The sequence below is a fragment of the Thermobia domestica genome, chromosome 15, assembly GCF_964235325.1.
Source record: "Thermobia domestica chromosome 15, izTheDome1.hap1.1, whole genome shotgun sequence".
NCBI classification, from domain to species: domain Eukaryota; kingdom Metazoa; phylum Arthropoda; class Insecta; order Zygentoma; family Lepismatidae; genus Thermobia; species Thermobia domestica.
Genome location: NC_137468.1, coordinates 136,510,206 through 136,536,673, shown reverse-complemented (window position 1 = coordinate 136,536,673; position 26,468 = coordinate 136,510,206). Strand labels below are relative to the sequence as shown.

At 36.1% G+C, this 26,468-nt stretch overlaps 1 protein-coding gene across 2 annotated transcripts in view; it reads right to left on the bottom strand.

Annotated features, from left to right (window-relative positions):
• Positions 1–26,468, bottom strand: part of lt (vacuolar protein sorting-associated protein light) — a 132,269-nt gene that overhangs the window by 66,521 nt on the left and 39,280 nt on the right. For both annotated transcript variants that reach the window (XM_081740168.1, XM_081740167.1), the window contains exons 6-11: positions 22,843–22,997; positions 18,333–18,551; positions 16,422–16,527; positions 12,484–12,635; positions 9,193–9,347; positions 2,441–2,619 (exon numbers count right to left, since the gene is read on the bottom strand). In XM_081740168.1, the coding sequence (XP_081596294.1) occupies positions 2,441–2,619; positions 9,193–9,347; positions 12,484–12,635; positions 16,422–16,527; positions 18,333–18,551; positions 22,843–22,997 (966 nt within the window). The remainder of the gene's footprint in view (positions 1–2,440; positions 2,620–9,192; positions 9,348–12,483; positions 12,636–16,421; positions 16,528–18,332; positions 18,552–22,842; positions 22,998–26,468) is intronic.

The window sequence follows — 26,468 nt, the reverse complement described above, 5'->3', positions numbered from 1 at the left end:
TTTGAGTCTATATTTTTAACAGTTCTTTGTAGTAGTCGCAGAACTCTTCCTTTTACTCTCCTGTATCATCTTCGCTCGCGCATATCTAATTACAAAAGTAAAATTTATCTTCTATCCTTCTATGCTTACTGTCATTATTACTTCGTTGATAAACTGCTATTCCTTGATGTGTTGTTTGTGGTTCTTGGCATGCATGCTACTCCTGGTCTTGCTCTTTCCCTTTTTACTATTCCGCTGTATAACATAACAAAGTATCTATTTCCTCTTCTCCTGTTCTTTTGTTTTTCTATTTCCTTGGCTAATTATCATTCCTCTCCGTTAAAACCTTTACATTCTATATGTCAATACTCACTGAACCTTACCCTCGCCAATTCGTTGTATATTTCAAGCCGTCTGGCTTGCTTTATTTTGTTTCTTTTTAATCGTTGAGATTCGAGTGAGCAGGGGATTGGCCTACAGCACTTTAGCATGGTGAAGGAACTACCTTTTCTCTAGAACCATGAGTACACGAAAGGCTCGTTCTTCTGCTTCTCTAGAATAAAATATTGTGTCTTCTTTTCTTTTTCTTTTAGTTTTACGGAGAAACTAGTGGCGGTTTGTCCTCACTCCAACCCTCCACCTTTCTCAACCAGGGCCTGGGACCGTCATATTACTTTTTATATTTTCTTATAAATTCTACTAACTCATCAAAATTAATATAAATTCTAGACCAGGCAAAACATGGTAAAAACTACAAGATTAAAAATTATACTACCGAAGAGACAGTATAACAGTCTGCGGAAAACTAAAGGAAACAAGGGTCTGGTTTAGTCGTCTCCATAATCATAGAAATGTAATCAGGATGGCAAACCGTAGGATTCCAATTCCAGACTTTCAAGTTAGAAAAGAAAACATTGACTGTTTACATGCTTCCTTTGCTTTAACTTATCGAATTGAGATAATGAAGCCTTGTTTGATAATTGTTTTGAAGTAATTACCCGTACTAGTCAGTCTTTTAAATAATAATAATAATAATCATAAATCCTCGGTTTTCATGAAATCCAATACATGAAATATCAAGGATATTATTGACATATATAGATATGTATCGAAAAGTCATTTCACCACTATAAATAATGGAGAATCAATTAATTATGATGGAAGAGATGTACAAGTGGATTATAATAAAGAGTAGATCATATGTAAGTTATACTCAGAATACTCCAGAGAGTTTGTAAGAATTCCGTCATTCTCATAGCACAGGATAATTCGAAAGGGAAGTGAAGAGTGCAATTCTCCGTGATGATAGAAAGGCAGATTCACAAGCAGCTTTAAGTGTCCGCTGTATTCTTTAACGTACCACCATAATGCATTACCGCACGAGGAAAGATCCAGACTTCTGACAGCCATTCCAAAAGTGTTGGTAACTGTGCTGAACTTTTCCAACTAATTTATCTCTACACACTTCATTCACTCAGACATTCTCTAATGCCAAACGCCTTGTGTGTTGGTGTACCATCACACTCGAAGCACATTTTCCCAAGAAATCCCTGCTCTTCCAGCTACGGAATAAACCACACATAAAAAGGAGTAGGACATCTGATTTACAACACTGTCAAAGAAATATGGAAGAAGAGATACTTGTCAGACATCGCAGGCCACTCCACCTATGCGGTAGGTTCCTTTCCAGCCCTCCAAAGAAATGTGAGCTGTATTAAGTTTTGAACTCCATAAATAGAAGATCCCTTTGGATTATAATAAACTGCACACTCATCGAAGAAAATTATGTCATGAAGCACAGGACTTGTTGGAAATATGTCATGTAAACTCCCACAGTTTCATTGAGTTTTTTTATGTCCCAATCACTCAACTCATTTACAAATCATGGTTTATAAGCCTCAATAGTAAAATCCTGTTTCATATGCAGTTGTAATGTTACGTTAGGCATTTCTAGTTCATGTTCTTGCGTAAAAAGGACTTTGGTGGTGAATTTTCTATAGATGCAGGTGTTCCAGCACATATTAATTGGGACGTAGCAGGTGATCCTGAGTGTGACACATTTCTGACTGAATCAGTATTAAATAGTTTTTTCTTTCATAGTAAAACTATCTGTTTCGTTGAGACAGGTTCATTAAACCGTTCTCTGAAATTCGTTTGCATGTCCTTGATCGGATGCCTGGTGTGGTTAATCGTGGGCCGATGTCCTCACTAGTTTTAGTGGAATACGTTGACTCATCAGCCATGTTTACATGCCACAACTCACAATTATTAGGGGTGTGATGCGTATTTTGGATGACTTTGTAGATACATATACGTCCTATCTTTTCGAGTAATTTGCTCACAATTCTATATAAAACGACTGTGATTAAATTATCGCAAAGATACAATGTCAGTCACTAAAACAGAAATCAAGTTCATAAACTAATGGAAAAAATAAAAAAAGCCAAAGTATATTACTTACTTCAAGTACATTGTTAATGACTTATCATATTTTTTCTCATATGAATAAAGAATTGCCAATGCTTCTAACAAAGTTGTTTTGTCCGAGTCATTCACAAGAAGATGTTCTAATACTGCATTTACAACAGCTGGTATATTGTATAACTCGCATGACCATTTCTTTACTAATTTCAAAAAACCCTAGATAGAAACAAAAATTCACATTACAACTTTATCATTTAGATTACAGATAGCTGAAATATTTATTTAACCTTTCTTCTGAATACACAACTCATTTAAAAATATGAAGAAAGTAGTACGAAACTGAAGACCTACTTCTTTCAGATGAACTATACCAGCAAGTTTTCTAAATTTATAGGCCATTTAAAAATGTTAAGAAAGATATTATAGAATCTGAAGTGTAACTTCTTTCGAAAAGATGACACTATAAAAATATAAATTAAAATAATTTCTAGTCAGTTAGCCCGAAATCTATCGGAGCCATAAGAGCGATTGTGGTTAAAAAAAAAAAAAAATAAATTTAAAAAATGCATGAATAGGCATGTTTCAATGTAGTGTGATATCTACAGAAGATTTCTGAGTATTGAAAGGTGTTTCATACAATAATTTACGATTATACTCCGGAAAATATGGAAAACTTATTAAAATTTCCTTATGTGAAGTATTTAGTACTACTTTCTGTTTTCATTTTATACCAGATATTTTTATTGAGCAATATGTTAAAAACTACAACATTTTTAGCAAGAGGATAGTTTTCTATAATTCACTGTTGAGTCTCACCGGATTTCACTAGAATATGGTTACCTAAATATATTCGATTTTGTGTATAATCAGCCAAACCATATTCACTTGACTTAAACAAGGGCGTTATTTTTTGTTTATATTCAAGTTGTCATCTTAGATTGTACTTCCAAAATGTGTTTGATGCAGGCGATGATACATTGTCGACACTGTTTTATATCTATATATATATATATATAGATATATATATATACAAATAAAGGTAACCAAGAAAGTTCTATCGGTTTTTGTGGAAGTCTGTGTTCAATTGGCCCACACACCGTGAGTTTAATGCGAATGGAGATAAGGCGAGGGTCAGTTGTTGGCGTGGGTATATCCAACATACTACCTGGTTGTGGCACTTTAGTTACACCGTGAACTTGTGTAAGGACAGCGTGAACATGGGACCTTCACAATGCGTCATAAGGGCGTGTATGCTGTACGAGTTCAAACTGGGGTCAAACGCCGCTGCAGCGGGGCGGAAGATATGCCAGGCCTTTGGTGAGGGTGTCATGACTACGCGGACAGTGTAGCGGTGGTTTACCAAGTTTACGGAGGGTGACGAAACACTCGAAGACGCACCACGTGCCGGAAGGCCAACACATGTACAAAATGAAGATCTTCAGGCAGCAATTGAAGCGAACAGTGGCAGACATGTGAGGAACTGGGACTACAATTCAGTGTGAATGAAGAAACCATTTGACAGCACCTCCATCAACTTGGAAAGCAGTACAAGTTGGGTCGATGGGTCCCATATGATTTGACGGTGCCGTCATCATTGGTTAGCATCCCATGAACCGGTTCCGAAACAGCCGAAACCAGTACTGCAACAGAAGAAGGTCCTCCTATGTGTTTGGTGGATTGCTCGCGGCATCGTGCATCGGGAACTGCTACCAGCTGGTCAGAACACCAATGCAATTATGTACTATCAACAGTTGAGCCGTGTTCTAGAAAAACTCAAAACTCTGGACCCAGAACTTCTGAATCGCAAAGGGGTCCTCCTGTTACAGGACAACGCTAAGCTCCACGTGGCTAGGATGACCCGGGACACCATTCTACGCTCTGGATGGGAAATACAGGTATTGCATCCGCCATATTCCCCTTACATTGCACCGTCCGATTATCACCTGATGGACAATCACGTCAGTTCAAATCCCTAGTAGAGGTGCAAAATGCACTTGATACCTTTTTCGCTTCACGGCCCACCAAGTTTTACCGCGATGGAATCTATGGCCTTCCAGAACGTTGGAAGAAGGTCCTCGAATCTGATGGGGACTATTTTTGATCTTCCAGGTACGTCTTTGGTGACATACCGATGTTCGAAGGTGGTGGGTGAAAAAGCGACAGAACTTTCTTGGTTACCTTTATAAATATATATATAGTATTTGCTCACTGTGTATTTTATTAATACATATGGTATATATCCAAAAGCGTTTGTCAAGTTAAAATTACCACTTGCTAAAAACTAAATTAAAAATATACTAATCGTTACTGCTAATAAGCGCTGCAAGCACAACATTAGTGCTCTCACCCACGTAAAATTACTAACGAATTTAAATTGCGTTATTTACTTGACGTCAAACCAGAATCGCTACTTTTTTTTTTAAAATATTGTCCAAAGTATACGAAAGTGGTGTCAATCGTAAGAGGTTCGTTAGTGCTGCAAGTACAACTTTAGTGCTCTCACGCATGTAAAGTTATTAACGAATTAAAGTGGCGATATTTACTTGACGTCAAGCCAGAACCTCCACTCTATTTGGTCTAGGAATTAATTCGTGCGGGTGGACAAGAGATGGCGCAACGAACGGAGCGTCCTACAGTTCCGTGTATCCACACATGTGTTGCAAACCCCTGTCATCGCGTATCGTTCGTAGTATAGGGCAGTGGATTAAAGCGTCAACAACACCAGTTTGTAGTTAAGTGAACATGCGCAATTTGTGCCTGATAAAGTGTTTTTGCGGGGTGTCCTGCTGCATTACTTTAACATGCAGAAAAGTGCGACTGAAAGTCATCGTATTTTGGTGGAAGTGTATGGTGACCATGCTCTAGCTGAGCGAACGTGTCAGAAATGGTTTGCACGGTTTAGAAGTGGTGATTTCGGCTTAGCAGACCAAGAGCGAGCTGGACAGCCAAAAAAATTTCAAGACGAAGAATTGACAGCATTGCTCGAGCAGGATTCGTGTCAAACGCAGGAACAACTTGCAGCAGCATTAGGCGTTGATCAAACAACAGTCTCCAAACGCTTGAAAGCCATGGGAATGATTCAAAAGATGTCACATTGGGTTCCACATGAATTGAAAGACAGAGACGTTGAAAGACGAAAAACCATTTGCGAATTGCTGCTTCAACGACGGAGCAGAAAGGGGTTTCTGCATCGAATTATTACGGGTGATGAGAAGTGGATCCATTACGAGAACTCTAAACGAAAAAAGGCCTGGGTGAAACCAGGTGAACCAGGTCCATCACAACCAAAACGAGATATTCACTGTGCAAAGGTTATGCTGTGCATATGGTGGGATATGAAAGGTGTGGTGTACTATGAGCTGCTGCAACCGGGTGAAACTATGAATGGAGAACGTTATCGACGACAATTAATGCGTTTGAAGCAAGCTCTGGCCAGAACACGACCAGAATGGGAGAACAGACATGATAAACTTATTGTTCAACATGATAACGCTCGCCCACATGTCGCAAAACCGGTCAAAACCTATTTAGAAAATGTCGGATGGGAAGTTTTACCCCACCCGCCGTATTCACCAGACGTTGCTCCTTCGGACTACTACTTGTTCGATTGCATGAACAACGATTTGATTGGACAGCGGTTTACTTCTTCAGAAGATATCGAAACATGGGTCTCTGACTGGATCGCTTCCAAGGATGAGGACTTCTTTCGCCACGGAATCCGTACATTGCCTGACAGATGGGCGAAAGTGGTGGCTAGCGATGGACAATATTTTTCTTAAGGTATTTATGTATTTTGTGTTTGTACTACAGCTTCAATGTGTGCGTACCAACCGCACGAATTAATTCCTAGACCAAATATTAAATATTGTCTAAAGTAAACAACAATTGTGTCGATCATTAGTGCTTTCAATATAATTCCAGTATATTGTTTGCACAATTTGTATGATCCTCTTCATGATTTGTGCTATGATCGGTTACCTGACTAATAACTTCTATTTCTACTTCCAGACAATCATCAGAGTTGACTTTATATAATTATATTTTGGGGCTTTGAGGAAATCCTTAAATTGCACGTGTGTTTTTCCTCCATCACTCACACTTAGTTAGAAGAATTAGTATTCATAAGTGTTTAGTAGTCTTTTTTCGTACTTGAGCTTGAAAACGTTACAAGATAGCAAAATTACACCACTATTTTGTAACTACACATTAATTTTTTGAGTTATTTTTATGTTTTCTATGAAAATCATTCTTTTCGATAATTACACTACATGAAGTACTGGGTAATATGGCACTTGGTTGGTATTCATATTGAAAGCCAACACCTTGAATCATCCTCAGTCATTCCATAAAATAAAATATAAGAAAGGGAAAAAGAAAGAACTGAAAATGTGGATTACACTTGTACACTTATATGGCGGTTGTCGTCAACAGTATGTGTCTTAATAGTATTGAGGGAGTTAGTATTATTCTATATATTTTTACATGCAGAATAAGAATGTGAATTAAATGGGTTTACATCATTCACTAAATATATACTTAAAATATACGATTATCAAAAATACGTATTATCAAACAAACCAAATAGGTTGTGTGGCACAAGAATTCGAATGTAAACAGATGTATATCATTTTTTCTTAAATATACAATTTAAATAATCGACTAACAATGCTTAACAATTTCCAGTAGTTTATACCCACGTATCTAAAGCATATTCTAACAATAGTCCCTAGCCTGCTACGAGAATGTCCCTAGTGCCGATCTTGGCTTGGCGTTATTTCAATATCGTCTCATTAATTCGTTAACAACTTAAGGTGGCTGAAAGCCTAATGTTGTGCCTGAAGCACTGACCAGCTCTAACGAAGCACTAACAATTAACTCTACTTTTGTATTCTTTGGACAACATTTGGACAATTGGATTCTGGTTTGACGTCAAGGGAATATCGCCACTTAAATTTGTCAATAACTTCACGCGGGTAAGAGCATTAACCAGTACCAACGAAGCACTAACGATTGACATTACTTTTGTATATTATTTTAAAAAGTGGTGATTCTAGCTTGATGTCAAGAGAATATCGCCACTTAAATTCGTTAATAACTTTACGTGGGTGAGAGCACTAATATAGTGCTTGAAACACTGACCAACACTAATGAACCACTAACGATTGACACTACTTTTATATACTTTGGACAGTACAAAAAAGTGGCGATTCTGGCTTGACGTCAAGTGAATATCGCTCCTTTAATTAGTTAATAGTTTTACGTGAGTGAAAACATTAACGTTGTGCTTGAAGCATTAACCAGCACTAACGAAGCACTAACGATTGACACTACCTTTGTATACTTTGGAAAATATATAAAAGTGGCGATTCTGGCTTGACGTCAAGTGAATATCACCACTTAAATTCGTTAATAACTTTATGTGGGTTAGAGCATTAACGCTGTGCTTGAAGCACTAACGACTGACACTACTTTTGTATACTTTGGACAAACAAAAATGCGGCTATTTTGGCTTGACCTCAAGTGAATGTCGCCACTTTAATTTGTTAATAACTTCCCGAGGGTGAGAGCATTTTCGTTGTGCTTGAAGCACTAACGATTGACACTACTTTTGTACATTTTGGACAATACTAAAAAAACAATACTAAAAAAGTGGCGATTCTGACCTGACGTCAAGTAAATATCAAGTAGTATATTTTAATTCATTAATAACTTTACGTGGGAGAGAGCACTAACATAGTGCTTGAAGCACTAACTAGTACTAAGGAATCACTGACGATTGACAACACTTTTGTTTACTTTGGACATTTTTAAAAAAAAAAAAAAGTGGCGATTCTGGCTTGACAAAGTGAATATCGCCACTTTAATTCGTTAAAATCTTTACGTGAGAGGGAGCAACGTTATCCAAAGCTACAGAGATGTTCTTTCTGCCGCTCCATAGGCTCTACAGAAGAAGAAGAGGTTTCAGCATATCCCCGAAATGACTCTCTACGAACCATTAAGTCTGAAAGGGTACGCGGCATCTCAGCACGGACAATTGAACGGATCTGATGTAAGCTGGGCAGGGATTAGCAAGCCCTCTCTGGAATTTTAGGATTTAGGTTGGTCTCTGCCGGGTTGAGGTCATACCATACGACTTGGTACCTGGTGGGTCTACGGACGTAAAAGATGGAAGTAAACTTGCCTTAACATTCGGGTGCTTGCACTGCAAATGCTGGTAGAACCCTACTAGCTAGAATAGTACTCTCAACCAATAGATATAACTAGGAAATTGGATTCATTTCTTTGCGAAATGGGCGTATCCCATATTCCTGCTTGTGATGTAGATTAAGCGACCGTCCTAGCCGGGAGATCTGCAACTAAGCTTAGATAGAGCTTATTGTGAGTCGGTCCAACCAATAATAGACTGAGAGGAATATTTTGGGATTCTCCGAGATCCTGATTATATACTCCCACGGCCCATTCGGATTTTCAATCGTGAAGGAATTTGAAATGCGCAAGCAATAGTGGTGCATTTGTTTACTTATCAATAACATCGGTGTGTTCATAGGTACCCACCGTAATACGGCATGTGTTATATCACAGAGGAGGGGTGAATGGCGTTGATCCCTTCAAAATCAAACTAAAATCGAATTCATACTATATAATAAAACACACAGAAAAGCAACTACCATGATCATGTGATAGTATCAGCACAAAGTAGTACATATTCACAAACCACATATTAATAGATTTCCCACATAAACTGTGAAATCAAATAGTAGTTTTCCTTGGAGTTCAAATCGTACTTACTTCCGGGTCCATTTTTAAAAATTCGTATAGAACCATTTCATATATATGAGGATCCAAACGGTCTTCTCCTTCTGGTAAATACGGACTAATCGCTCTCAATTGATGAATGCGGGCAAACTTGAACACTTCATCTTCCCACAACTTTCTATCTTTTCCTAAAACAGAGAGATGTAGGTTCAAAATATCACATTTAAAATATAATTTCAAAGAGTCAAAGACTAAGTTTCTATTTCGCTCCTGCTGCGTAGTAGCTGATTTTAAATATACGTATACCACTCATTCTAGCTTTGGAACTTCTGGATAATGTGTCTGAAGAAGGCAAAGTTAATTTGCCGAAACTGTAACGCTATTATTTATTAGTTAATATATGCTTTGGTCAGAATTTCTCTTTTAATTTAAATATACGTATATTGAGAAAGGAATACATAAATACACAGTTGGAACAAAAGAATCCCGAAGTAGGAATGGAAAATCAATTACTAACCAGAAAATAATGAAAACATCATCAAACATACACTAAAAGAACGCAATAAGGTATTTCGCTGATCCATTTATTAGATACGTTAGTAGATACGGAGGAAGAAAGAAAGAAAGATAAAATACGAAAGACAAACAGGCAGCTGTGAATCAACCACATGCGTGCCATTTTGGAATACAGGATCAGGCTAACAATGTTACCACGCTGAAAGTAGAACTCTCTTGCACGAAGGTGAAACTAAAGGACATTATAAGATAATGAGAGTGTAGAATAGCCAAAGAACAATGAATGAAAGGAAAATTTTATGTAATGTAGGAAACAAAGGGTTAAAAATATAAAAATTAATCTCGAATAATAAACAAAAATAATTAAAAATAATACGTTAAAAAATGCAAGACAATACAGAATGAAAGTATATAGCAAAAATAGATAAACTAAAAAACAATTATTAATGAGGAATAAGTATGAGGAACAGAATAAATGTAGTGAGGCTGATTCTTTTATGGGCAGTTCGACAAGGGGATCGGTTCGTGGATAAGATGGCAACTGGTGTATGTGTGGATGCTGACATATTCATTTTCTTCATGTAGATTGAAAGAAATGAAATAGTAAATGAAAATATTACCTACCCAATTATTGGATCACCATTGAATTAAAAATTAAAAAGAAAGAGAATACTTTTGTTTTATAAATTTAACTTTATTTTACAAAAATATATGTTACTTAAGTTCTGTAAACAAATTTATATATAGTTTTCTTTATCAAATAATGACCAACCAGCCTAATACGCTCGTAAAACTCTTTTGTCTATCTGATATTGGTTTGTTTTCTCATTTCTGAGGTGTTGGGAATATTCTTTCTTAGAAATAATGAGGAAATCCAATTTACATTGACGACGGGCCATTGCACTCACAGAAATTAACTATTCAATTGTTCGAACGTAAGCGAGAATACGGTCTCTAAAAGTAGAAACACCTTCCAAAACCAAACTATTATTAGGCAGCCCAAAACGTTCTCTTGAGGTCTAAGTATTCCGAAAATTTACAAGAATACGCCGAATATTCAGTAGAACAACATATTTTTCACAAACGAAGAGTTCAAGCAAGGTTGGGTCGAGCTTTTAGACGATAACATCAGCCTTCACGAATTACGGACCCTAGTAGAATGAAAGTAAACATCAGTGACCGTTAGACGCAGTTCACTTGATTTTTTATTCTTAGTACGAGCTACTTCAACAACTTCGTCTGCTAGTTTCCATTTAATCTCCTCGTCAATTACTTACAGGAAGTTTCAACATCCAATGATTACGAGACTAATATTCAGTAGATGACGAAATTCTATGAACTAACTAACTAACTAACTCTATGGCCTATGGAACCCGGAGGTTCAGTGCCGCGTTCACAAAAGCTCTCCACTGATTTCTATCCTTAGCTAATTGCATCCAGTTTCTACTTTGTATTCCTATCTCTGCGAGATCCATCTTAATATTATCCTCCCATCTGCGCCTAGGTCTTCCTAATGGTCGTTTTCTTATGGGTCTACCAGTCAAGACTTTGAAAGCGTTTCTACTTTCTTCCATTCTAGCTACATGACCTGCCCACCTAAGCCTCCTAGACTTGACGACCCTAACAATGTTGGGTAAACCGTATAAACTATGTAATTCCTCGTTATGAAGCTTCCGCCATTCCCCATTCTCGTTCCTCTTGGGTCCGAATATTCGTCTCAGGATCCTGTTCTCAAATACTTTCAGTCTATGTTCTTCCCTCAGAGACGAAATTCTATGAGAAGGCAAAATGGTTCAATGATCTCTAATTTCAGTACCGTGTCTATAGTGATGGATCGTTTGCACTGCTACCTACTTTGTCATTTCGCAATTTGCTGATGTCCTTACTGTGTAATTAGGTAAAACCTTCATTTGTAACGAAAGGGGAAAGGTCCTTTATTCGCACTATCGATCTTTTTCTTTATTTAGACTATACCGGACTACAATAACCACGATACTTGTCTTTGCTTATTTTCTGCAGTTGGTTGAATTCAGATCCGAAATGATAAATTTTTCTCCATAAAAGTGAGATTATTCTTTTAAAAATATTAGCAGTAAAAATTCTGTGCGGTCACCGCAAACGAACCATAGCGCTTATAGGAAAAATATGCTAGTTTCCTAGCAACCCCATACACACGCCTTCACCAGGATTAACGAGTGTCCGAGTTGGTCATGGGAAGTGGGAGATGCACCAAACTACCATTCGACTAAAACACATGGTCCCGAAAGATAAAAAGGAGAAATGAAAAACGAATTAGGAATTTGATGTGAAGCACAATCCTTATCAACTCAAAACAAATAAGAATTACAAAAGGGTAACGTTTTAAAAGGGAGTTTTTCTATTCATATTTATTGGAATTTGTTTCTTTCTTTCCCAGACCTATAAGAACTCATGGCTATCATGTAATGTTTCACAGATCTTGAGTTTAATCTTCAATAGGTCTTGCCCTTGCCAAATCTCGTCCAGCTTACATGTCAATAAGCATTAATTACGTGAGATCTACTACGTTCGCCATTCTTTGACTTTTATATATATCTATATATATATAGTCGAACTTCACAAGAACAATGAAACAGAAACAGATCAGCTAAGACGAAGCTTCGTGTGAGAGTTCTGACCTACATGTTTTCTTTCCTTCTTCAGCCACATCCCTCATCCACATACAAGAAATAATTTACACTATAAAATCTTACGAGTAACTGAGTACCAACTAAATAATATCCTTCAGCAACAAAAATAATTTTACTAATATGCATTTAGGTAATTTACCAAGTATTTTCAAACATAACTTTCCAGCCTCATCGTAATTCTCCGTTAGAAGAAGATGATCCAAATAAGCACGGCCTACTTGCAATAACGTGTATCGTTTCAGATCAGCACCATCATTCTTCATTACTGCTTCCATCGCTGCTTCATACTTGCTAGAAAGGGAGAAAAAGGAACAACTGGTAACAATACAATAACAAAAGCAGTTAGTTTACTTTAAAACTTTACTGGCATCTAGTTTATCAATATAAGTTGATCTCTTAATCGATTTTATTACTTTGTTTCTGTTGATGAATAGTAAATACATATAATTGAAAATAATTAATACAACGTTAACAGTTAATAAGATCCACAGAAACTGAAATGAAATCTTTGAGTGTTACGTCCCACGGTTGTGCCGGCTAGGCTAAAGGAGACAGTATAATGAGATATTAATGAAATGGTGGAATGAAGAAAGTGGGAGGAAACGGGAGAACCCCGAGGAAATCCAAGCACGCAGCGTTTGTCCACCACAAAGTTCACTTGGCATGAGCTGGGATCGAACCAGGGATCCCATGCACTAGAGGTAGAGGTAAACGCTCTACCATTGAGCCACCGCGGTCTTTCCGCAGAAACTGATTTACTCCATCTGAACAAATTGAAATTGTCGTTTTCCGTCCATCCAACCCGATCACGCTTGATGTAACCATTGCATGTCATTGAAGTTTCCACTGCAGCATTACTGGAGGTATATACCTGTTTAGAGGCTTTCCAGAGACCGTAAATGCAAACACGTGATGAACGGCACCATTTCAAAAGTTCAAAAACAGAGTAATCTACGGGACCAGCATATGGATTCTTAGCGGGAATATCCTCGAACAGAATAGCATGGATACCAGTTGCAGAGTACACTATTCTACTATACGGGAAATGTTTACATGGGAAAGAACCATTACGTACCTTTCCCTAAAACAATGTCTTTCGGTGCAATTTTACCCACTGCAACACCTTTTTTCTGCTACACAATACTTGAGAGACTAATACAAAATAAAATGAAATATTTCAGTTTTACTCCCATTGGTTATGCAATGTAGGTTAAAGGAGTCGATGATGATGTGACTGAATGAAATGGTGGAATGAAGGGAGTGGGAAAAAACGGGAGAATCAGAGAAATGACACAAATGACTATTCACAACGCACAAATGACTGTTCAACACCGAGCCCACTTGGTGCTAGATGGGATCGAACTAGGGACCACATTACCAGAGGTGAGTGCTCTACCACTGAATTGCGGTCCAAGGAAGATGTAGGTCTGGAAGATAGATTTATATTGATTTCGTGAGACGTGGTGACAAATAGGCACTCCGTGCGAATATGTACACCCATGTCCAAAATGATTGTCGCATATCTATAACTGTCTTCTTATAATATAATTTGATGATGATTTTGCAGGGTACTTTTAATACTAATACTATGGGTATAATTGGTAAATGTATATTTTTGGTAAATTTCATAGGAAAGAATTATAAATACGAAAATTAGAATGAGTAAAACAAAATGTTGCTAAATGGACAAGAAAGTTTTATTTTTCGTTTTATTGTTCTTATTTTCTACTTTTTGGACATGAAATTTGCTATTTACATGTCTTTGCCGATTATACACATACTAACATTATAAGAAATACCGGGCGAATATTTATAGACATGCGACAATAATTTTGGACATGAGTGCACATATGATTTATTGAAACCGATTACTCAGCACAAGTCTATGCTATAGTTTTATTACTGTACGAATACAGGATTACGCCTCACCGACAGGCTGTAAAACATTTCTCTGCTACGAAGTGCTGTTGCAATTGAATACTTCATAAAATCTAATGTATAGGGTATTTGGATTTTCAGTTATTGCTTTTAAATAGAAGTTCATTATGGCATTGAGTCAGAATCTAAAAATACTTTTTCTACATCTATTAAGATCAAGAGGGTGTTCCCATTTAAATCAGCAAATTCTGAACCCTAGGTATTCCAGTTAAATTTGAGCCGTTATTTTCCTTCAATATAATCATATACGAGAAGAAATCAACAAACGGATGAATTTAGATTACACTTCGCGCGATTTTAAAATTGCTATATCATCACAGACTCAGGTAAGGTTTTGTTTTCGAAAAAGTATCCTAGGGCATATGTCAGTACTTATTATTTCTGGAACACTTCATAAACGGATGCCTCGTGGTGGTTCCCTCATCCCAGGAATAAAATCATGATCATATGGGGAGAGTTCAGCATGTCATAGGAGTATATAGCGGATGGTATAGCAGTCTTTTCGAGGGAACAAATCAGCTACAAGATAGGTTAGATGCACTCGAGCACTATCCTGAAAAACGATGGGAGAATGTTGGAGTAAGTGTCGTCGCTTAATTTGCGACAATGATTACATGCTATGCACATTAAAATGTACAGTAACACTTCGCATTGACAGTTTGTCGTTTGGGTACACTATCCGTTAGGAAAAGGTTATGACAGTCTTAAGCGAGAATCAACATAATAAGAAACCCTCACATTCATGTTCACAGCGCTCCAAGTGGGTTTGGACAGCATCCTATAGTGGCAATTTCTACATTACATTAAATAGTGTGGAACGTATTGCTTTCTTATTTTTTTTATTTATTTTTCTTCCTTCCTTTCTTCAAGTTTGGACGTTCATTCAGAATATGAAGCACAGTTGTATGTAATAATTTTGTATCTCGGACTAACTCATGAATCGTTTAGCGTCGATCCGTCTTCAGCAATGTGCAAACAGGCTGCACATCCTCTTCAATTATAGTCTACGGTGACCTGGCCGAAGCATATCTGGAATACTGTGGCACCCCTCATTGAAACTTTTTAAACACCGTGACACTGTTCTGCAGGGAAGCGCAGATTCGTCGTCCTAGGTGTTACGAAAACTTCGTTGACACCACCATGTTGTATGGTCACGGCATTTTCAATCTCTTTCCAGTTGAGCTGGTACTGTTTCACGAATGTGGTACACTTTAGACAGCCAGCTTAAACGACGGACTTTTCTTCTCGTCATGAAGCATGTGTGTAGCATTAAAAAGGAGAGTGCATTTACTGTAAGGTAGGTTATGTATCGAACTAACAAATATAAGCGAGAAGTATTTATTACGTTCCAGGGCATATATAAAGCAGCGTTGAAATCCTTTGAAGTTTTAATCATCGTACTTAGTGGTTTTTTGGTTCTTGCACTTTATAACTCATAGTGACTTTAAATTTTGTTTGTGACTTGGTATGAATAAAGTTTAATTTTCTGGTTAGTAAGCTAACATAATAGGCCAACAAATCTAGCTATGTGAAGATTAAATACACTTTACCTCCTGTTAATATAATATTTATATAAACTCTTAACTCCTTGAAGCACGGTGGTATATAAAATGTGATATAATATTAGTACCACCGTGCTTCAAAGCGTTAAGGCAAAGAAAGAATAATACATTTGGAGAAAACATGTTATCGTTCCTTCAATTAATCAATCGGATAGGCCTTATTCCCGAGTATTCGATCAACGTTTTCTTTTTCTTTTCTTTTTGTTTTTCCTAGTGAAAATGAAAGTACTAGTTTCCTGTTTCGAAAAAAAAAAAAAAAAACCTTTTTTTTAAATCTCTAATAGTATCTGTATTTACAGGGTATCACGTAGCGATAAATCTCATTTTCTATGAAAATGTTATTATCGTCAAATGTAAGTGGCAATAACTTAGCGGATAAAAATTTATTTAATAAAAACCCTTTAGTATGCCTCAACATACACTTGATGTATCCCACACTTGTTTTGAAAGAAACACGAAGTGGTCATCGCATTCCCTTTGCCTCAAAATGAAATTAATTCAGAGTGGAACAGGCCTACATCAGAAAAAGAATGGACATAACACCATACATATGTTGCGCACATGCATTTATACTCACCTATGTTCAATAAGCCATTGAATACGATCATCTGCGTTATATAGTTTAGCTACAACGACATCTTTGGGACTGACAATAAAGAAGGTGTTTTCTTCAACGAGAGTTTCTGAAAATGACATATTTAAAAAATAAAAGTAAAAATATAAATAAAATAAAGTAAAATCAAGATTTTCTTCTCTGTACTATTTTACCTTAGAAAACAGTCACTAATTTTACTAAACTCCTATAATCATGAATTGATCTTCATTGGGTTAGAAATTAATGGAATAAAAAGATTATGTGTATTACTGTACATGTGGAAGTAGAAATAAGTCCATGATAGACGCTCCAGATAGCTTATGTTATGTACTGAAGTGAGCGTCCCTTTTCAGCACTGAGACTACGAGACGTGGACCTATAGTACAAGAAAGAAACTGTAATGCATTTAATGCGCTTCCACCGGGAATTGAACCAGGGACTACATGCATCAATGGCACGCGCAATAGCCATTAGCTCAGCGGGAAGGTCTATGCTCTAGATTGAAACTGGTACATTTTCGTCATTTAGAATTTCATGCTAAGTCAGATTAGACCAAATTCAATGTTACATGGAAAAACCTTTCATACCACTGACATAAAGTGATAAACTATTAGTGTCGAAAACAGGTAACAGCGCTGGAACAATTATTTTATTTTTTTCTTTAATGGCATATAAGTTGTTGAAATGTAGCAGGATTTTACGTTTCTCTGAAGAAAAAAAAATAATAAATAATAATTTTAAAAAAAAAAACTGAAAATGCAGAATGATTATAGCAGCATCTGAGCTGAATAGTTCCACGATCATCATGCTAAAGTGATCTGAAACTAGTATACTATCTCTCTTACATTCTATGTACACAATGCTACATGTTTGTGTAATCGACATTGCGTTGTAACTTTGTAACGCCGCTATTTTAATTGCGTTACAGTTACTGTTGTTTGTTTTGTTTATGTTACTTATTTTGTTTCTCTTCTGATTTATTTTCTTATATTATGTTCTGCTGTGTCAAATGCAAAACGAGAAAAATCTTATATAAAATTGAGAATAGTAATATGGCATGATTAAATTGCTGACTTGAGATTTCGCTATCGTCGCTATTTCCTTGGACATCCTTTTACTGATGATATAAATAAGATACAAGCAAGATCCTAACCTAAACTCAACCTTCTAGCTTGCCTGGAGCTTTGTGGGAAATTAACCGCTCACCTAGCTTGCGTGTAGCTCTGAGAGATTTCTAACCGCGACCACCCAGCTTACGTACAGCTTCGTGGTTTTCCTTCCCGCCTAGCTTGCTTGGAGCTTTGAAGGACTCCAACTTTCCTTTGCTTGCGTGGAGCGCTGAGAATCCTAACCCACACTCGCTCAGCTTGCTTGGAGTTTTATGGGGATCCTTCCTAGTAGGCGTGTGTCTTGGAAGACCTATTTACCCTAACTATTTAATGGATTTTGTATTGGTCTTGGGACTACAATTATAGTCACTCTGTGTTACATTTTATATGAGAAACTTTACACTGAAAAGGGTGTGGGAGAAAACAGAATCCCGTGTATAAATTGCTCTACCTTCTCAAGATTATTTTACAAGATAATAGGAAGAGACAACAGTTTAAATGAGGAGGCTTTGAACTGCTTTTATGAGTTGATGCTCTCCTATCGGAAATTGAATCATTGCAAATAGAAATTACGAAAGGGTATTTTGATTGAGAATAATAAAATACAAATGGTAGATGTAATTATGTTCGAGAATATCGTAATAATGATAAAGCTGCACATATTGGGAACGGCTTATTTTTACAAACTACCAGAAAATTAACAAACTAAAGTAAAAATTCATTTCATTTTACTCTGCTAGATAAATTCAATTACAATTAAGAAAAAGAACACTATATCTCTTACCTAGATGATAATCATTACAACTATAAGCTTGATAACCTCGTAACGAAAGACTATCTGTACAAACTTCTACATATTCTTCTTTCTTCGGTTCTAGTACATGAAGCTGTGGTCTTTGCGCCTCACCAGAATCATCCCGTTCCTTTGAATAGCCAAGAACCACTACATATGATTCTAAAGGTCCTATTCCAGCAATATAAAAATCAGTTTGAAAAGTCGAGACTAAAAAAAGAAAAAAAAAACAAGACAAAAGAATATTAAACTTTTTTTCACCGAAATTAAGTGTAAAGTTACATTAATTATCACCTTAAAAAGTCTTAGACCTTCTATCACAAGAAAATTGTATCTCTATTTGAAAAAGTTAATGAAATCAACATGCGTTTATTTGAGTATTATGTAACACTTTTATTACATGATCGCAGTCTTGTTCATGTATAGAAATGTCTTAACTCCATCAATATGTTACTTCCATAAAATAATATTTTAACTGAAGAAGCTCACGCAATATTTCCTAACAAATTTTAAAGAAAGTGCTTATATTCCACAATTTCTGCTGTTAAGTGACAAGATACTTGTTTTGAAAAAATAGAAACCAAGACAAATATGTTACGACATTTATATACTTAGAAGTCTATTTTAGTATTATGCTACACAAATATAAGTACTTTCTTCTTAAAATTGTACTAGAATTTGTAGAATTCATATTAAGAGTAACATCCAATTATTTTCTGTGAAGGTATACAAAAGACCTGTCTGAAAAGTATCTGACCATGCTTTCGGACCTGCTGCTGTTCATTCTAATCCCCTTCAAATAGTTTCCTCCTGCTTCCACATACCGAATACTGCTCTTTCCACTACTCAATAAAAAGCTGCTAGGACAGCCGTTGCGTTTCGGTAGATGTCCTCTCGGATGCGACAGGGAGTTCCTTTCTGGTGACTTTTGATTTTCGGGTACAGCCAAAGTCACACAGGGCTACATTCGCACAGTAGGAAGCCCGGTAAAGCGTCAGAATGTTGCACTATGCCGAAGAAGACAATGGCATGAGCTGCATAAACTGGAGCATGATCCTTGTGCAATTTTCCGGTCTTTGAGTTCTACAAATCTGGTAATTTCGGACAAAGAATGTCACATAGACGACGTAAAACGTCCAAAATTAGTCATTTCTAACTGTACGTCCTTCCTTCATGATGCATAATGTCACAGCAAAAGACACAATCAATATTACTTTGATTTAGCTACGAACCTGGCCTTCGCAAGTTTTTAGGGCCTTAGCAATCTCAGATGCTTGGAATGGGTTAACTATACCTTTGTTTTCGGGTCGTATCCATACACTTACGTTTTCATCTTTTTAAACCTGTGCAGAGACTACACCTTCACAGCAAAAGATGTAAGTACCGCTATCTCAGGTTTAATAGATCATATCCTTTCTTTCACGACGCAGTGTAACCAACCTGTGCCATGCAGTTTTCCAGAAAGAAGGAAAATCGGATACTTTTCAGACAGATCTCACTTAGAAGCAAGGTTTCCATAACGAATAATCCCCCATAACTAAGCTGCGAGTAAAGTAAGAAAATAAAAAAAAAAAAAAAAAAAATTATTCTCAATTTAAAGGGATTCAACTACCAAAAGTTGAATATTATCTTCAATTCTCAACATTTTCGTAACTGTTTCTACCAGGTTACATATTTAATAGTAAAAAACTTCAAATCTTGTCAGATACTTATCTTTTGTGTTATATATAACTCAAGTAAGACTTCCAAACTTAAGTAAGATTTTATTTTTAAATATTAACTCTTTTAATACCACAGGAAATACATGTTTTCACACAGGAAATTGTAGGCTTTCATTTATGATGTCACTAATCGTACCCTAATTATCTTAAATTCATGGATCGTACCTCCGATCTTCAGAATGAATCGCGCTTACCAAACACATGTATCACGACCTATGAATTTCAGAGATATTTTGAGAATGTTTTTGGAAACTTTCTTGGAAAAGCTATTTCTTTTAGTTTGGATGCCCCTAGTAGGGTCCAGTTGCAGATACTTAATAAAATAACCCACACGCATGAAATTGTGCACATTCAACCTCTGTGAGAGAAAGACGTCCATTGTTCATCTCTATCAAGTCTCTCACCACATACCTACGAGTCCGGCAGCGATATTCCCACTGAGAGGGCAAGCAAAGAACATGCGGATGAAGGATGATCATATGAATGATGAATTAAATCGCTCTCTCAGCCTCATCTCCTTCCCGACAATGACGGTCCGCTGTATGAAGTGGGCGAAGTTTCGGATGGTCAAAATTAATATCTTTTAATTACTGGTAACTAAGTAAAGCTCACCGCAGCGTACATGCTGCTCCAATGTTATTCAGCCAATCGCTTTTATAATTTTTTCCCATCATTCACTGATATGTATTGCTTGATTACACTGAGTGTTAATGCTTTCTTTGTACACAGGGTATATCATGATCGATTTTTTCATCTAGTTTTATAGTCACGTTGCTTTAAACATGATGCAACTACTTCCACATACCCTGACGCGTACGTTAACCGATCGCACCGTTATCAGCAAGACTTTGTGATATACTAAGACAAATACGAAGGGAAACGAAGTTTATCAGGCATAACAAACATATCGTGTATGTTCGTTAATGCTGACTGCATCTGATGATGTTCGTTCACTTCTCGTAATTCGGCACAATAACTATCCAAATTTATGGTTTCGTCTTGTCTGAGAAAGATATGGTTTTAGACGCAGAGAAATACTGTTATTTGTGAAAGAACAATATAAAATAGTTTCTTTAATCAATAACTATTAAAGTACTAAATATGTTGTGCCCTACGAAGCAGTTACAAAAACAAAACCCTGACGCGTTATTTTGCATCTTCCCATGATCACTGTTCCTAAACAGTAGCATCAAAGATTTTTTTTAAATATTAACTTGATTGAATAAGATATTTGATATATGAGTTAAATTTATTAATCAATGAATTTATTAATCAATAAAATATATTGTAAGTTCATCATACTACAAATGATTCACCAATGTTATTCTATCAGACAACTAATACTTGAGTGTATATAGTGGTGGAAACACCCAGTAGGAATTCACGAATCGGCAAACTAGAATAAACTAATGGTAAGTTGTAGTACTATCACCATCGCGTCTGCAGATTATCTTGGAAGACGCTATACAGTGCGTACAAAACCATACAGTACTCGTCTTAATAGCACGTCGCCAGACAAGCAACTGATCGGGCAGGTAGCCTTTGGTACAGATGCTAGGATATGGCACATGCTAGATATAGATGGGTGATGGTTATTACCGAAGTCCGATTGGCACTCAGGCACCATCTCGTCATATTCTACAGTGCTGAATAGGACTTAGGTCTGGAGACGTATCAATCCAGGGGAAGAGCCTTATGACGAGAGGAACATGCTAAGTTGGCCTGGCGCTACGGGAAACACGCGTTATTCTGCTAGAGGATGGGTCCTGCAAAGCATCATAGTCGGAAAATATGACTGACGACATCACGAATATAAGGTACTCTTGAAATACTACCCTTAACTAAAGCTAGATTTGAGGAAAAGATATAGCTTAATACTCCAATACCAGAATCCCAGAATCTGTAGGGCTAATGTAGGATGTTTCTATCGATCTGTATGTCAACTGACATGTGTATGTTCATCGCTGTCAAGGACAGAAGCGACTCTTGTCACTGAATGCCAAAACCTCCATTTACTTTGACAAACCTGTCACTTCGAACACTATCAAAGACGTTCTCGACAACTAGTAATTGTGCGCAAGGAAAGCGAAAACGTAGATATACTTGCAACACACAATTGGTCAGTGTTCGTGCGCTCACATGGCGAAGGGGGAGGGGATGCGGGTACTATGATTAAAGGGTGGTCGCTGTCCTGTCAGTTAGGGTGGTCCGAACAAAGATTCTGTCGAAGAGCTTCCTTGTGTGTCGTTGAAGTACTGGAAACACTTGTGATGTAAAGGTTCTCTTGCTCCCATCATATATGCCATAGATTGACCACTGACACGCAATGACTTATGCAAGCGGCAATTCTGCGGAACAATCATCCGACCTCTCGAAGCAACTCTATATTGCTACACTTAAGATCATTTTCATAATAAACATTCACTAGTATCACAGAGACTGTGAACCAAAAGCAGCTGCAATCATTGTGTTGTGCGACGATTTTTTAACTATCAGCAGCATGCTCTCTACAGAACAATGATCAACCTGTCGTCTACAATGGTTGGTGTGCTGATTCCTTCAAACTAAGACCAATATGACCTCTGTAGATAGGCATCTGTGGTACGAATTTCGTTCAAATCGGAAGAGATGCTCTTAAATGAGTTTCCATAAGTATACATTGAGCCAACAAATATTAAGAAAAATTTGTCTGAAAATAACAAAACGAGAGTATATATATATATATATATATATATATATATATATATATATATATATATATATATATATATATGACTTACCAGGTTCTACTATATGTTCTGGGACGTCTCTAGTTATGAGCTCGGCAGAACTTCGTTTTCTTATAACACATATTCTTACTGTATCCACCCAACCAACCAGAAGCGTAGTGTCATCCTTCCAGCACAAGTTGCAACGATAATGTTCTGGAAGAGCACTGTAAAAATAAAATATAAGCCTATATAAGGACGAAGCTGCACATGCGAAAGTGGTATCAGTAGCACTTGAATGAAAATCCGATTATGCCACTTAACTAGAAGTATAAATGTTACTTTTATAGAATATTTTCCGAGCACATTTGACAGAATAATTCAATATTTTTTGTCAGTGCAGCAGAATCCTGTTATCCGATCAGCACAGGACCGGGCCTTGGTTGAATAACGAAAACGTCGCTGAAAGCGAAAATCGCCAATTTATAGCCCCTAAATTGTATATCACGTCTACGATCGTAAAATAAATCCTCATAGAATAATAATTCAATAATTTTAACTTCCAAAATCATAAGTTTTAAACAATGGCTGCTCCTGTGGCTCTCAATTGAACAAAATAAACCTCATAGCGATTATTAGTTTGTTTATTATTGTACAGTATACCTAGGTATTGTCGTATAGCACCGAGACCAGCTGAAAACGAAAAATACTTATTCTTGGAAGATATAGTACGGTTAAGAAGAGGTCGGTTACGAAAGAGTCCATTGTAGTATAGTGTATAATTTAGTGCTGTTAACACAAAGAAACAAATAATATACAGAGAAACTACTAATAAACCACAGAATTTTAGTGACGAATCAGCTTTACAACCGTATACAACTATAAATAAGTCGGTCAGTCTTGACCAAATATTTCGATTATAACTGGCAGGGCGTGTAGCCTATCTATAAATGTTACAAACAATAATAAACCAATTATAAAAATATGTGGTTGAGGAACAGTAGGTAAAATAAAACAGCATCAGTGTTAAGCTGATAGACTTTTAACAGACGAAACTGGAGTTCGCATACGTCCCGTATTTTACGGGATCCTCCTTCATTACGATGTTCTATCCCAACGTCCCGACAACATTCTTCGGGACACAGAATTGCCCTGTAATTTGTTTGATTAGTGCTTAACGTTGTGATTCTTAAACTTAAAACAGGTAACTACCAAGAAATCGATAGTTATTGTCATAAAAACACCATATCAATTGGCAATATTATGTCATGTCGTGAGAATAGTACCAGTAGCGGATATGGTAACTTAGACCTGCTATGAATCAAAATTAGTTTTATTATTGCATGTGCCATCAAAACGCCGAAAATAATGCATGTTCTTACACAAAATCTACTTCTTTACTATATCATGTAACTGTAACGAAAAATGTCCCACAGTACTCAAATCAAAAATGTCTGTAGTTTATTTTAAAATATATACGAATCCTAAAGAAAACACAAAATATTTGCTACGAAGTACATTTCTAATTTACCACGTATTCACAGTTCTTTATTTATTTTATTTAATTTTTGGAGAGTTGAGAGGAGCTATTGTGGATCAAGTCCCACCTTAAAGTAAGTGCTGAAAAGATAAGTTAAACACTATTAATTATGTGCTGTTGCGGAGTATGTCAAGCAACGTTCCCTATCGATATTCGCATGTTGCAAAAGTTCGAGTTTTATTAATTAGTAATTATAAGTTACGAGGGCGTGTCAAAATAAATGGTCACCCTACACACAAACACACACACACACACACACATATATATATATATATATATATATATATATATATATATATATATATATATATATATATATATATATATAGCCGTGGATCCAGGATATGATCAAGGGAGGGGCTAAACCATAGTTTGCCGCTTTATCAAGTGTAAAGAAAGTAGATTGAAGCCCATTTTATCCAGCGTATACCTAAGCGTCAAGGGGGGCTACAGCCCCTATAGACCTCAACTTGGATCTGCGCCTAATATATATATATATATATATAATTCTATTTTCCCCTTAATTTCGACATTCTTCACTAAAATCTTCTACAAGAGGTCGATGAGGACTACAATATAAGAAAATTTATTCTACTTATCATAATAGTGCTTTCAAAAAATAAATAAATAAATAAATAAATAAATCCAAACAGAATGAAAAGCAAGGGTTCCTACTGATCTGGAGAAATCTATTTCCGTGACTTCTCCCTGACCTTTGGCAGGAAATTCCCTGACTTTCATGACAGGTGTCGGATGACGTTGACATATAAGGAATAAATAACGGTGAATATAAATATATGAGAATATTTATTCCATAGAGACAAATAATAATCAATTGCTCATATGTACATCCCACTTACCACCCACAAAAATCTGATCAACATTCCATACTGTGATAATTATTGATTGGCTAAGCTGAAATTGGTGTACAATTAATGTTAGAAAAAATATATTTTATAAAATTTCCCTAACTTTCCCTGATTTCCAGTCTTTTTTTCCTGAGTTTCCCTGACTTTTCTGATTTTCCCTAACCAGTAGGAACCCTGCAATAATTCCACGATTGGACTGTACAAATAATTACACAATGAATGAAAAAAAAAAAAAAAAAAAAAAAAGCGACAGTTACCTCTAAGCATTTGCAAGGTGAAAAGTATGTAACAGATTGTTTACTCTGTTCCAGTTTTATTTATTTTGTCTAAATAGTTGTATTCAATGTTTAATTATTTGCACGTTTATTTGTCTAATTTGGATTATTGAATGTTATTTTAATGCATCAATTTTTCTTAGAATTTTGCATTCATGCTTATAAGCTTTATGTATTAGAGCCCATGTCATCTCTTTAAATACCGAATAGATGTACTTCTTTTTCTTCTAATGTGTTGTGAGAATAAATGTGTAACAAAGTGTGTTTCTTAGAAGAAAGGTTGAATATATTATTCCTTGCAGTTTTAATAATTCAAAAAAAAAAAAGTGATATCGTCGTATCACTGAAATTATTATAACAGACTATTTATAAGTTAAATTAATTTTGTGATAAAAATGTTGAAACACGTAATTATGCATTAAATAGCTTAATTTTCCCTCGATGTTCGATACGTTAGATTGCTGAACTTCATAGCTAAATTATCCATGATTATGATCATAATACAAGAGATTACTCATCATGCACTTTACTACGACTGCGTCTTTATTTATATCTATGTAAGCATTGAAATAAATTATTAGCATCAGACAATACGTTAGAAAGTTTTATGTTTCATCTTAAGGAGAATCTAAAAGTTAATCGCCACGCTACCAGCCCATATCAAAAGGGAGAATTTAGAATATGATCAAATATGTTTTCCAACATTAAAAGCCATGAATTTAATGAAATGAAATAAGGTTTCTTTATATAATATGTAATTAAAAGTGAAGCTACGTCGGAATGAATCTTTTATAAGATAAATGAATAGAATCTACGGCAATTAATCGCCTGAGAAACATATGGTCTGATTATCGATATTGTTTTCTATATATGAATTTAAAGTAACTTAGGTAGCATGTAATTCTCCATATCTCTTTAGTCTGATTGCTAACATGTAGATCTATATGTATATCTTGTCAACAAAAAGCATGCTGATGCCTGCAAATGTAAAATGTATTAAATTAACTAATGCAA